Raw genomic sequence first — 13,982 nt, forward strand, 5'->3', positions numbered from 1 at the left:
CTGCAACGGCCTCAGTCAGCTCATGCCATGTCTGCCCACTGCCCAGGAGAGGGGGGAACTCAGGCCTACCTGCATCTGCTGCTGGGTGCGCAGCTGCTGCCGGAAGGCCTTCATGCCAGTTGCGAACCGCAGGAGGCGCATGACTCCCTCCCGGAGGAGCTGCTCGTGGTAGGTCTGCACCGCCTGCTCCAGCCGCGCCTTCTTTCTCCTCCTTTCCAGCACGAAGCTGAGCCACGCGGCCCAGGCCTCCAGGGAGAGGAGGAGGTGAAGCCCAGTTCTCCCTGCTCAGGCTCCCACACTGTGCCCACAACCCACCCTGCCCTCCGAGGCATGGTCCTCTCCTAGGGGGGTGGGGCAGCAGGATGTGGAGCCCCCATTACCTTCGCCTGCAGCGAGAAGGCCCAGAACCACAGGGCCTGGGCTGTGCCCCGCTGCTCCTGCCTCCTGTTCACCAGCTACAGTACAGAAAGGAGAGATTATGGAAACACCTTCAGGGAGGCTGCCCCGACCACACGCCTCGTCACCCTCAGACCCCTCCCTGCCAGGCCCTCAGGGAATGAGCCTCTGGGAAGAACAAAGGCAAAGCAGGGGCAGCGTGCTGGGCTCACAGGAGAAAAGCTGCAGACAACCCAGTGAAGGTCTGCTGAGCAGGATGCAGTCCTGCCTGACGTTTTATCAAGGCTTAGGCAAAGCCTTAAAATGCATTTCATATTAATCTTTGAATTACCCTGATGTATTTTTTTTAAAGTGACACTGTAGAGACAGTGCTCTGAAGTGACCTGGCCTTATTACAGGTCACAGGTGGAAGGAAGATGCTGACGCCGAGAACTGACTTGGGGTGTGGGGGGAAATCCTTGGGAGAAGGGCTTCTCCACAGCCCCCACCTGTTGTCTCCACTGGCGGAAGTAGGACTGGCTGAGTGTCTGGGCCAGGAACTGGGCGCCCTGCCTGCGTAGGACCTGGGAATAGAGAGGGCGCACAGGACGCTGCACCAGGTGCCCCATGCCCGGACCACCTTGGGGCAGCCGCAGGCTGAGGCTCCCAGCCCAAGTGAACGGTCCTCCCATTGCCAGGAGAGGTCCTGGCTGAAGCCAAGGGCCTCCTGCACCAGGCAGGGGCTTCTAGATGACTCCACAGGTCCTCCAGCTCTGATAAGCCATGGCTCAGAGTAAACGGGTTTCTCTGCTAAGCCATCCTCTACCTGGGGAAGACCTGGTCCGAGGCTGGCTTCCCCCCAGCCACCGCAGAGAGGCTCCTGCAGGACCCAAACCACGCAGCACCCATACTGGCTGCTGTGAGCTCTGCAGGAAGGCCCTCTTCCTCCCAGGAGGTGGTTTCTGGGTGGGAACAGCTCCCCCACACGGGAACTGGGGGTTTGCTGCCTGCCTTACCCTCTTCCTGACGCAGCCCAGATGGTGCACCTTCCACCGGGCCAGGCCCTGCAGCAGCAGCTGCTGCGGGTAATGCTGTGCTGCCCTCTCCAGCTGGGCTCTCTGCTGGGCTGCCTTCTGGCCAAGGTCCCGCCAGTGCCGAAACCAGGTCCTGAGACGGCCTATGGCAGATCCGAGTCAGTTTGCTCTTGTGTAGAATTTATAAAAAACGACTATGCCACAGTCAAAGTTTAGAGTGGAGAATGGAGAAGGCTGTGTGGGGACAGTGTTGGGGTGTCAGCTCACACTCAGTGAAAGCACCACATGTGGACAGCGGCCACTCCTCTGAGGACAGCGCTGGCCACCTTCAGCAGCTGTGAGCACCCTGGGGACCAGAACCAGGTCTGCTATTTGCTGTTCTGAACCCCCAAGGGCCCATCAGAGCTACTACTACTGCAGGTGTGCCAGGGCCCCCTTGGACTGACCTGCAAGATGCTGCCCAGGAAACCCTCGGTCTGACAGAGCTGGAGGTGGCGGCTCTGTTTTGTCAAGGGAAGAAAATAAGGCTCAGAGAAGGAGGCGGCTGGAGCCAGGCCTGGAGAGGAGGCCCAGCATCTGCAGGCAGGAAGGGCCGCATCCTGTACTCTGTTTCTGTCTGCGTCACCAGAGTCTCTGAGAAAGCAAACCCTTCTGCTGACATTTTCACTTGGAATTTTTTCCTTTTCTTAGGCCTGAGAGAAGTTTCTTTCAGAGACAACAGAAGAAGGTTGATACCAGGACAATGATGCCAAGATGGGGTGCCCTCCAGGATTGCCAGAGTGGGGCAGGGAAGGTGGATTCACAAGTCTGGAGGCCAAGCATTAGTACTAAATGCTGAAGCTTCTTGGGCCCAGCTTTAAATGCATATATATTAGTCTCACTGTATCCTTATGACAATCCCAAGAGGTGGGTACCATTATTCTCATTTCATATTGGAGAAACGGGCTCAGAGAGGACTTGCCCGAGGTCACATAGCCAGCATGTGACCCCCACCTGCACTTCTTAAGCACTGTTTAACGAGTCTTCTGACACTTTGCCCCTAGTTTGTCGTCCTTCTGCACCCGGCCCCACACCTGAACTACCAAGGTGTACCTGTAACTCGGAGGCCTTAATTAAGCCAGGAAATGGTCCCACAGGTATTGAAGGAACTTCTACTATGTGCTGAGAGCACTGTCTTGTCACATGGTCTAAGTTCCTTGGACCATCGGTAGTGGGCATGGCAATCTCAGGGCCCGCTGCACGCTGCCAGCCCCACAGTCCTGCAGAGCGGCAGCTTCAGGCAGCACCTATAACTGCTTGTCACCTATAACTCCCCACTGTGGCTGCCTCGGCCCCAGACCCAAACTGGTGAGGCTTGTGCAGCACTGGGTGCCACAGCTCTGTCCAAACAGAGACCAAGGGTGGGCTAAGCCCCTCCTCAGCTTCTTTCTTGAGAGTGAACTAGAATCATAGCACTGGTTTCTGGGTGAGGGGCAGCTTGAGGACACAGAGAAGCACATTAAGTAAGGGTAGAGCAGGTGCAGGGTGTCTGCCCTCAGGTTCTGTCTGTAGGAAGGCGGGATCTGTGTTCATCCACACAAACCCTACAGTCAGCCAAACCACAGTTGATGAATTTGCATCCTGGACCAAACTCCATTAAGCCAACCTGACAACTTGACCTGTTTTCTCCATGGTCCAATTTAAACCATTATTCTAACCATGAGCTGTGCCCTCAGAGTGTCAGATTCCCACACTGTGGGACCATGGGTCTGTTCATGCATCTGTGAGCAGAGGCTCCTGTCTGCACCGTCTTCCCCAGGCTGTCTGTTCATCAGGGGGACTCCGTGAGGCCAACCGAGCAAGTCTCTGCTTCCTAAACACACAAGGGCCCAACTACGCAAAGGAGGAGGACCCTCTCCTGACAAAGCTGCCCTGACAAGCAGCAGCCACTGGAAGGCCTTTCCCACCCAAACCACCCCACCCCACCCCAACGACCTCAAATTCCTTTTTCCAGCTTCACTTTCTTATTTCTCTGTACATCTCAAGCATTGGTCCTTTATTTTAACATAAACCAGTTGGCAATCAGTTGGGAAGAGAATATTGTGATGTACTGGATTGAATAGTTATGCCCTTCCAAATTCATATCCATCCTGGAACCTCGGAATTGATGTTATTTGGTAAAAGGATGAGTGTAATCCACTGACATTATACTGGAGTAGGTCGGCCCTTGATTCAGTATGACTTGACTGATGTCCTTACAAAAAGAGATAGAAACACACAGGGAAGAGAGTGACGTGAGGACGAAACACAAGGCTGGAGCGATGTGTCAACAAGCCAAGGAACACCAAGGGCTGCTGGGAGCCGCCAGAAGCTGGAAGAGGCCAGGAGGATTCTCCCTAAGCCTGTGGGAGAGGGCACAGCCCTGCCAACCCCTTGATTTTGGATCTGGCCTCCAGAACTCTGAGAACAGTTTTCTGTTGTTTTAAGCCTCCCAGTCTGTGGTGCTTTGTGACCTCAGCAACAGGAAACTAAAACACATGAGAAGGAAATAAAGACCAAGGGGAAGTGAGCGGCACACCACGGCAGTTCTGGGTCCTTCACAATCCTCTGCTCAGCTTCCAGGACCCTGCTTACCCCAATCCAGCGCCTTCTGGGCCTCCCTGATGGCACAGGCCTCCTGCTGTCGGTAGTGTATCTGCATGGATGCAGCCTCTTGCCACTGGACCAGGACCTAAGGGGCAGACGAAGAACAGAGAGGTGATCACGGCACATCCTGACTTCCTGGGGACGCCCCAGCTCTGGGGGCAGCTTCTTGTGGAGTGAGGCCGGGCAGTGGACACATGGCACTAACACACATTCCAAGAAGTGGCCACCACCCACACAGACCCAGGCAACAGGACAGAGCCCCTGTTCCCTCACAGGAAGCCCAGCATCTCAGTGATGGGGCCAGGAGTTAAATTTCATGCCATGCCATAAAAAGTAAATGGGCTTTCCCTTCTATTATAACTTGTTAAACAGAAGCTATTTGTTACGTGCATGCTTATGAAATCACAGTAACAGAACACTTTAAAAAAGAAGTCAGCAGCCAGGGATACGCCTGGTGCCTGCTCCCGTCATGAACTCCATTCCTCCCAGAGGCCTCCTCCCTTCTGAGCCATGGAGCCAAGCAAAGAGTCCTGACACTCCGTCCAGGGCAGGGGACACACACGCTGGCCTAAGAGCTTTTCTGAGAACAGACTGGGTCTTCACCATATGCAACTGTTTCTCATCCACGGGATGCTTTAAAGTTGTCGGGAACAGTCCCCCACCCTGGCCTTCCAGTAGGGCTCCCAGCAAACCGCTTTCTTCTAAAACATCCCCGAGTCCAAGGACCACCTCTGTCATTTCATTTCTTTGAATTCCCTGTTTTTTGTGGTTTTTTTTTAAGATTTTTATTGGGGAATTGGGGGATGGGAACAGCGCTGGGTAATTGGGGAAAGGGGAACAGACAAGTTGCTGTCCTTTTGTTCTTCAGTCTAGTTGTGGAGGACGTTGCTTCACTGGCCCAAGTTGGCACCATCATTGCGCTCTTCCCAGGCGAGACAGATCAGCCGCCGGCTTCTGGATGGCTGCTCATGGTGGCTGCCAGCCGCTCACGGTAGCCCATGGCAACCCACTGCAGCAGGGGCTGCAGCCTACGCCATCGCCGGCGACTCACAGCAGCCCAGCTCCAGGTTGAGCTGTTGTTCAGCATCTTAGCTGTGGAGGGCAGTGTCACTGGCCCTCTGGCATCCCAAGCCAGCTCTTAACCATTGCGCCACTCGGCCGGCCTGAGTTCTCTCTGTCTTATAACACGTCTTCCCACAGCTACACCCTGTCACCTTGTCCCTCCCCCAGTACATGGGGCCAGACCCCACCATGTGACATTTGGGGGCCATTTCCCACCAACAGTGATCAATGGCCTCACATTCCTGGGATGCTCTATGCTTTTCAGAAAGTCTCGCAACCACGAAACCTGTGAAGCCAATGAGCAGGAGTGAGTGTTCTCTTCTGACAGATGAGATAGAGACGTGGAGATTTATACAGTTTGTCCCAGTGGAAAATTCCATATGTGTAGAAAATACTGTTTCTGATACGAATACTGGTTCACTCATTATGTGCCATGTTTTTGTTTTAATGGATACCAGTTAATAATTCAGCAAAATAAATAAAGGAGGAGAGTTATCCCATTTCCTAGGTTCCTTGTTCAGTTCAAATCTCTGGCACCACCTCCCACACCACCACCTTGGAGGAACATGGTTGCAAGCCCTCCTGGGTGACCAGCTGGCCTCCCCATGCCTCACCTTGAAACACACAGTCCTTCTGTAGTGAGCACGGGCTTGAGAGGTTTTCTTTGCTTCATCCACAGAGGCCATGGTGTTCTCTCTCCAGCGATGTAATACATCCCTGCAGGTACACAGGCCAGGGATGGGGTTGGGGGCGGGGGGGTGACACCAGTGAGGAGAGACAGGGTGAGGTTTCTGTGACTCATTCCTGGTTCTTCAGCCCATTCCTGAATCAAGGACGCCCTATGCCTAAGACATGTTTCACTGATAGCCATCTTTATGTTAACATGGACACGTGACACACGGCTGCTGAGGACCAGGCACTGGGGAAGCACTGGAGACACCGGGTTGAATAAGACCAAACACCATAACCTCACACACTGATGTATATGGGGAACACAGAGCCATAACCAGGCAATAACAATACAGGTGATTCATGCTGTGATAAGAGAGGTACAGAAAGACAAGGAAGCTGGAGAAATGGCACAGAACCTCAAGCATGGGCCTGGGGCTTAGTCTGAGGACTATGCTACTCTGTCTGAGGGGCTGGACAGGCACTTTATGTGACCGTGGAGGGACGGCGGTGTTTCAAGACAAGGCCTACCGCCCACAGGCCACCTGGAACAGTGTGTGCTGAACAAACACAGAGGAAGGCAAAGAAAGGGAGGAATGAGGGAGGCCTGCTGGGGAGGAGTGAGTTTAGAGCTTGGCTTAGCAGGAGCTGGAGGATGGACTCATGAGAAAGCCGGAGCCGAGGCAGTGACAGTGACCTGGCGTAACAGATGCAGATGGTCCTAGAGGTGGAGAGATGACTCTGGAGAGTCAGTGAAGGGCCTGGACAGCCAAGTGGGGAGGCAACTGGCTGGGAACTGAGAGGCAAAGGGTGTCACTGTGGCTTCTGGAGGAGGACAGGTGCTGAAATGGTGCCCCGAGAAGCTGAAAGTTCCAGGTCGAAACGGGAAGGAAAAGTGCCCGGGGAGCAAGACAAAGGGAGAGCTCACAGGCATCCAGGTGAGAGCTGCTTCCTAGAGATCCCTGCTCTGCACACAGCAGGGGTTCAAGACAAGACCAGTGAATGGAGTGCTTGCTGTGAAAAAGCCAAAGCTATGCTCTGAGCAGCATGAGGCAGCCAGGCCTGTTCTCTGCCAGGTCCTGCACAAAATACCCCACCTGCCTGGGTCTGGAGTCTGTTCTCCGATCCTCAGTCTGGGCCAGGGAGATGTTGGGATACTCACCGCAGTAGCTGCCTCTTGTGCTGGCTCTCCCTGGCTGCCACCTCTTGTAGGATGCTCTGCACCTGGCTGTGGTAAGTCTGTAGGAGACCAAGAGAGCTGGAGGCCGCCCCAGGGCCCACAGCTCTCCCTATTACCAGGCAGACCCCAGAGGTGCCTTCTCAAGAGGGATTGTGAAGCCCAGAGCACTCACAAGGGGGCGGGGAGAGGCCAAAAGACCTGAGGCCCAAGGCCAGGAGACCACCCAGACAACTGTCTCACTAAGCCCTCACCTAGTAAGTCAAACCACTGGACTCCTAGACAAGGGGCCACTTTGATGATAAGGCTGGTGTCCCTAGATAGCACTTGTTTTTAGTTTTCTGGTTTGTACTCTGCTGAGCAAGGATGGAAGAACTTAACCCTATGGCTGTAAGACCCACTGTCCAGGGCACTTGGTCTGTTTGAGGCTTGGTGGAATTATTCTGTTCTGGGGAGGGCAGAAAGAACAAGGAAGAGAAAAAAGTCTGCAGAATCCCCTCCACCCTCACCTGTCCCATCCCCCCAAGACAAGGTGATTGGAGGGTAGCAGCAGCTCCTACCCGCCAGGTCTGCAGTGCCCTGTGCAGCATGGTGTGCTGGCTGTGCAGGTCTGCGCACATCAGCTTCTGCTGCTTGGCTCCCTGCAGGGCCAGGCTCTGCGACAGAGGAGAAAGCTGGTGGCCCAGGGGACGGACTCAGCTTGGCCTCCATTTTACATGCAGTTTGGGTGAGCTCAGGGAAAGGAAGGAACCTGGGAGTCCCAGCTTCCTCGTGTATAAATAGGTACCTTTAATGGTTTTGAGGGGATCAAATGGGGCGAGTGCCCAACTTAGGGTAAATGCTCCAGCAATGCTAGCGTAGAGATTTTTTTTTTTTTTAAGCTGAGCCATCCTGCCACCTGTTGGCAGCTCAGCAGCAGCTCAGCTCAGGCCAGGCATCGAACCGCTGTTGCTCAGAGCTCACACTCTTGAGCGAGCTCTTAACCAACAGAGCCACTCGGCCAGCCCCAAGCGTAGAGATCTTTTACCCAGAGTAGGATGCCTATAAATAGTTAGACCAGGAATTTAGATTCAGTAAGTGCAGATAAGAATACCCTAGCATCTAAAAGAACAAGAAATTTTGAGCCGCAATCATCTCATGAAACCAGGCTAACACTCTTCATCTCCTGCCCGGCCTCTTCCTATACTCAGAGACAGGTGGCTTCTGAGGGACTGGGGAGGAGCCCATATGTCTGCTCTGAGTCATGCTGACACAAAGCTCCACCTGTCCACAAGCCACACGTGGGTGGCGTCTGTGCCAAAGCCTTACCTCCCTCCACCTGTTCCAGGCCCAACGCAAGAGCCGAGCCGAGTGGAACTCTGCAGCCAGCACTCTGCCCATCTTCCTGTGGGGAGAGTCAGAGCTCAGTGCTGCAGCCCAGACCCAGCCAGGGCCCTCTAGATAGGTGCTCCTTGAGTCCCTGGATCCTGTCTAGAGGTTCTTAAATTTGGGGTGGAGGGGGGAGGCAAGACCCTCTCTGAAACCTGCCAAGGGATTTGAGCTCTGCCCCAGAAAAGTACATATATAATCAAATTTTTGCAGACAACCTCACGGGCGTCAAGTACCACTGAAGCGAACTCATGTGCACGTAACTGAGGAGGAGGTTAAATGTGGCCAGAGTCTGAGAAGTAGGGGGATCCGCAGAGCACGAAGTGGATACAGAAAGGCTCCAAAGCAGGACAGTGTCTGCAGTGGACACGTGGGCTGTCCTGGCCCCCTAACCACACGGTGTGGTAAAAACTGCCACAGCTGCTGCTCCTGAGGGGTCAGCTATCTCCAAATGGGGCCCATAGGTCCATTCCTTGGCCATGGTCACTTTGAATGCCCCAACCAGCAAGCAGGATGTAGCCCATGGACAGGACCTCAGTTCCATAGGCTATCTCTCCAGTCGAGTTCCTGAGGCTGGGGGTTCCATGTGGTACCCCAGGATCCTTTCACTACAGCCCTGGTTTTGCTTAGCCTGTTTCAGATTGAATTTCTGGAACTTAAAAACCAGAATCTAGTTTTACATGATGCTCTGGATGGGCACTCAGAGCCGACAGGGCTGCTCCTATGATCAAAGCTGGTCTGAGATGGGAAAAGCTTCTGACGCAGAGGTGGCTACTCACTCTGATCTGAGCCCCCTGGCTCTCTCCCTCCAGACGCAGAAAGCCCTCCTGAGCCACCTGTGGCAGTGGTGGGCACAGGCCACTGCTTGCCACTGCTGCTCCTGCCAATGTGCAGCTGCCTGCCGCTGCCATGTGGACCAGGACCTTCGCAGAAGCTGCCGCTCTGCATGAAGGATGGCCTGTGGCAGGATGGCAGGGAGAACAGAATGGGTTACAAAGGAGGAGGTACAGAAGCCAGGAAGAATCTATAGGTCACAAATAATGACCAATACAAAAGAAATAGACCTTCAGGAGCTAGCTGCCCCAGCCCAGAAGCCATCAATAGAAAGGACACAGATGCCCCAGGCCCTGGCCTGCCTTGTGAGTCCTGGTCAAAGGCAGGACATCGTTCGCTGTGGGTCTGGGTCCCAGGTGATGTCCTGAGATCAGGGGGCAGTGAGGGCAAAGGCTTGAAACAGATCCTGCCCATGGTGGGCACCTTTTTAGGGAAAGCCACTTACCATTCTCTCTGCCAAGCGGTTTTCTCGATGCTGAAACATCTTCTGCCACCAAACAGCAAATACTTGTTTCTCTAATGTCTCCCTATAAAAAAAATCATAATCGTAAAGCACTTAAAAAAAAAACTACAAAAGAACAAGAAGTTCCAAATAATTGGGTTTTTCCTATTACACTGTGCTATTAAGAGGCACATAAGCTTAGATGGGGGGGAAGGAAAGGAGAAGCAAAGGAAAGCAGAAAACAACAGCCAAAAAGCCCACAAACAACCCAGTACGTTCCAATCTACTTCTGGTGTCAGCCAAGCGCTCACAGTATGAACAACTTAGACTATGAGACCCGGGTTCTCCACCAGTTCACGGTGAATCACCAACAATGTTCAGTGATCATTAGTCAAAGCTGTGCCAGTCCCTGCTTATCAGCCAGGACACAAATTCTCGGGAGAAGTGGTTAAAAACAGATGTTCAACCCACAAGGCTGATTGAGCAGGTCTGAGGCCACCTCAGAAACAGTACTGAAAACACGCGTTCCAGTTAAGGTAGACAGGGTGACAGGTTTGGGAACCACTGCTTTGTCACTTTTGCCTCAGCCTACCTGCTCACCTTAACGATGTCAAAGCCTGCAATACAGTGCTGGGACAACTGGTCAACAGCCACCAGGGGCTGCACAATGGCAAAGCCAGGAGGCAAAATATATGAGGCAATTGTTTTCAGATCCTGGACTACAGGCTATTCAGATTGTGATCCTTGAGAGATGAGAAACACATAAGGTGAGCCTCTGAGCTGCCCAGGCTTTTTCCTAGGGCACTTTATAGACAGGGAAGGGGGAGGGAGTCTAAGCAGAGTGTGGCAGTCTCACTGAGCAGAGGCAGAAGACTAGAGTTAAGACTAGAGTTCAAGACCACAGGGGAAGGACTGTATGAACCTGTGTGGCCTTCCTAAGTCTCGGCAGGTGGAGACCTCACCCCACCTACCTGTCTACACCTCAAACTGCCACAGTGCCTGAGTGCCTGTGGCCTGGGGGGGCCCTCTGGGCCCTCCCCTCACACACAGGCACACTCACGCACACCTTGCAAGGTCCACAAAGAAAACACCCAGAATCCTCAGGTGAAGCTGCACAGGCAAATTCCAGGGGACAAGCACAGGGGTCGGCAAACTGCGGCTCAAAAGCCACATACAGCTCGCAAGCCACATGCGACTCTTTGGGTACATTCTGTATCAAAAGTTTGCCGCCTGGAAGAGCCAATCCTGTCCCTCACAACAATTTAAAAATTACTTGAGAGCCATAAATATATTTTTACATAATCACCGTTATGTGAATAATATCCTTTACAAATTTTTTTAATGAAACTGTTACCGGCCAAGAGAGTTTCCCCCAAAGAATTTTAAGTTTCTTTCCTATAGAAACATTAAGTATATACATGTTAAGTCTCCTCTCTAGTTTCTTAGTTCCTTAGCTCTTGGCTTTGATTACTTTTCTAACCAGTTTATAAATCTTAGACTAAAGATTGCTCCTAGCCTGAATCCTAAAATTCTATCCCCCTGTTTCTTGATTGTCTTGTAAATCAGTTTCTGAATCCTGAACAATAGAAGTCTCCTGCTTCAGATAACTACTTGAAAGCCTGTAACTTCCTAATGTCCCCCAGGCCAGTAAACTGAATGCCAAACCCATTCTGGGCCCAGACAACTGAGCCACCTGAGTAACAGGCTGAATAGCAACAGGCTTCATGAGAGCTAACAGATTTATTAATTAAAATCTATTTTTCCTCATTCAGAGACTTTGGGGATACAGAGAATACCCCAACAAGATTGCTGGTCACAACCAAAGAAGCCAACGCGGTCTTCCAGGCGGAGCTCGAGACCCCTTCCTTCCAACTGAGATCAGCTGGGGTGAGAGTTTCATGAATCCCCCAATAGGCAGGGACAAAGAAGAGACCTCCTGTCCCTCAGCTTCCCACAGAGATTTCATGGGGATCACGTCTCTCAAGGGGAAGACTAGGTAGGCAGATAGAGGCAGACATTGGGTCTCTGCATTCTGCACGTCCTCCCCTCTCAACCCAAAACTTCTTTTCATTGTAACTATCTACCCCTAAAACAAATGGGTACAACTAGATCAAACCAGTCACTCGCACCTGCGCAGTACATCCTGTCAATCACAGGTGCCAATCAAGTAGTCCCACGCCCTTAAGGGACCAGCCCATTCTAGAGAAGGGATAAAAACCCCAAGTCCTGGAAAGTTCGAGCCTTTTTCCCTTTTTTCCTTTTTGGACGCCCTGCTCTCTTGACCGCTTATTCCTTTTCGAGCCCTTTGAGCCTCGCTCTTGTGCGTGGCCTACTCCAAACTCTTGGGAATGTAATTTCTTTTCTAATAATGGGCCCTTGAGCTATTCTCTACTGCTCGGGCCTACTTCTACTCTTTGAAATGTACTATCTTTTCGAATAAACTACTTTTTCAGTGCTTTACTCTGGCATCTCGTTCAATTCCTTGCTCGAGTTGACAAGGACCTGGATTTCGCGCCGAAAAGGACCCACTTTCCAACAACAAAACTATGATAGTTTTATTTTCATTTTCAATTTTACTTCAGAGCCATAGTTAGCGAGCTGCAGTTTGCTGACCCCTGGTGGCTCTTCCGTCTCAAAAGTTTGCCGACCCCTGCCTGAACTAGCATAGTGGCAGCTGGAGGGTAAGAGCTAAATGGAGATATCAGAGGTTGGACGGGGCTGGAAGATGGAGTTCCAGCCCATTCAGAGTGAAAAGACCTCACTGAGAAATTCAAACTCAGAAAGGCTAAGCCTTAGGCGCAAGAGCCATACCCTACCAAACACTGAAAACAAAATTTAAAAAGACCCACACAAAGAAAGAATAAAATCAGACTTCACAGGATCAATAGGAACCACCAGAACAAACAGAAACCACCACCTGCCCCAAAATACAACACCCTTTAAAGGAAAAAAAGTTGGCAACAGAAACAATGGACTCAATGTTGGAATCAGCAAAAACTTAAAAACAGCTCTAATAAATAAGCTCGAGTACTTAAATGAAAAGATGAACAAAATTAGTTACCAGACAGGGAATCTTGGCAGAGAAATAAAAACTACAAGAATAACCAAATAGTTTGGTGGTTCCTCAAAAAATTAAACATAGAATTACCATATGATCCAGTAATTCCACTCCTAGGTATATATCCTAAAGTATTAAAAGCAGGAACTCAAATAGATGCATGCACATCAATGTTCACAGCAGCATTATTCACAATAGCTCAAAGGCAGAAACAATCCAGGTGTTCATCATCATATGGATGGATAAACAAATTGTGGTCTAGCCATGCAACCGAATATAGCCACAAAAAGGAATGTACAGACCAATATCCCATATGAAAGTACATGTAAAAATTTAAAAATATTAACAGATTGAAATCAGTTATATGCAAAAAAGGATAATACATCATAACCAACTGGAGTGTATCTCAGGAATACAAGGTTGATTTAACATTTGGAAATCAGCAAAACCGTCTGATCATCTCAATAAATGTGGAAAAAGCATCTGGCAAAAGTCAACCACCATTCACAATAAAAAACTCAAAAAACTAAGAATAGAAGGGAACATTCCCCATCTAATAAAGGGCATCTATGAAAAACTAACATACTCAATAGTAAAATACTATTTCTGTTTCCTACTAAGACTGGGAAAAGACAAGTATGTACCCTCTCAATCACTTCTATTCAACATTTTATCGGAGATCCTAGCCATGGCAATAAGGACAAAATAAAGCATACAGACTGGAAAAGATAAAAGTAAGTTGTCTTTATTTGCATATGACATGATTGTTTATGCAGGAAACCCTATGTAATTTAAAAAGGATGGAAAGGAGGGAAATATAAAGAATTTCTACAAATCTATTTTTTTTTAAAGACACAACACACTTTTTTAAGATGCTAGGAAAAATACTTGAACAGACTTCACAAAAGACATGCAAACAGTCAATAAGCACATGATAAAGGCTGAGAGTCAAAATCTGTCATTCAAAGAATGACAAGCATAGGGGCACCCCAGTTGGGACCCCCTCTCTTTTCGAAAGCTGTAACTTTCTGCTCTAATAAAACTATCCTCTGCTACAAACTGGAAAAAAAAAAAAAAGACAAGCGTAAAAGCAGCCCTACCACTAATCAGATTGGGAGGACAGACACGGATAAAGCCAGCTGGAAGGAAACACTGTTTTCCCCGTCACCCAGCAGTTGTAAAATGCCACAAGGACCCCCCCACACACACACCCTCCCTCTCTTGAGTGAGCCCCTGACGAGCTCTGCTACCTTCATTTATTCCTGAGGATACCCATTGTCGACGAAAAACATCCAGCCTAAGAGAAAGCTTATAAGAGTTTATCTGAGTCAAAGTGAC

General features: G+C 50.6%; 1 protein-coding gene across 22 annotated transcripts in view; it reads right to left on the minus strand.

Annotated features, from left to right (window-relative positions):
* SFI1 (SFI1 centrin binding protein) overlaps positions 1 to 13,982 on the minus strand; it is a 107,791-nt gene that overhangs the window by 3,980 nt on the left and 89,829 nt on the right. For 18 of the 22 annotated variants that reach the window (XM_019643059.1, XM_019643056.1, XM_019643055.1 and 15 more), the window contains 11 exons: positions 9,590 to 9,671; positions 9,090 to 9,268; positions 8,251 to 8,326; positions 7,452 to 7,598; positions 6,928 to 7,004; positions 5,711 to 5,813; positions 4,023 to 4,119; positions 1,392 to 1,552; positions 885 to 959; positions 381 to 455; positions 70 to 246 (listed from right to left, as the gene is read on the minus strand). In XM_019643059.1, the coding sequence (XP_019498604.1) occupies positions 70 to 246; positions 381 to 455; positions 885 to 959; positions 1,392 to 1,552; positions 4,023 to 4,119; positions 5,711 to 5,813; positions 6,928 to 7,004; positions 7,452 to 7,598; positions 8,251 to 8,326; positions 9,090 to 9,268; positions 9,590 to 9,671 (1,249 nt within the window). The remainder of the gene's footprint in view (positions 1 to 69; positions 247 to 380; positions 456 to 884; positions 960 to 1,391; positions 1,553 to 4,022; positions 4,120 to 5,710; positions 5,814 to 6,927; positions 7,005 to 7,451; positions 7,599 to 8,250; positions 8,327 to 9,089; positions 9,269 to 9,589; positions 9,672 to 13,982) is intronic. The other 4 variants (XM_019643070.1, XM_019643064.1, XM_019643065.1 and 1 more) reach the window with 3 other exon arrangements.

This window comes from Hipposideros armiger, unplaced genomic scaffold (assembly GCF_001890085.2).
Source record: "Hipposideros armiger isolate ML-2016 unplaced genomic scaffold, ASM189008v1 scaffold_75, whole genome shotgun sequence".
NCBI classification, from domain to species: Eukaryota; Metazoa; Chordata; class Mammalia; order Chiroptera; family Hipposideridae; genus Hipposideros; species Hipposideros armiger.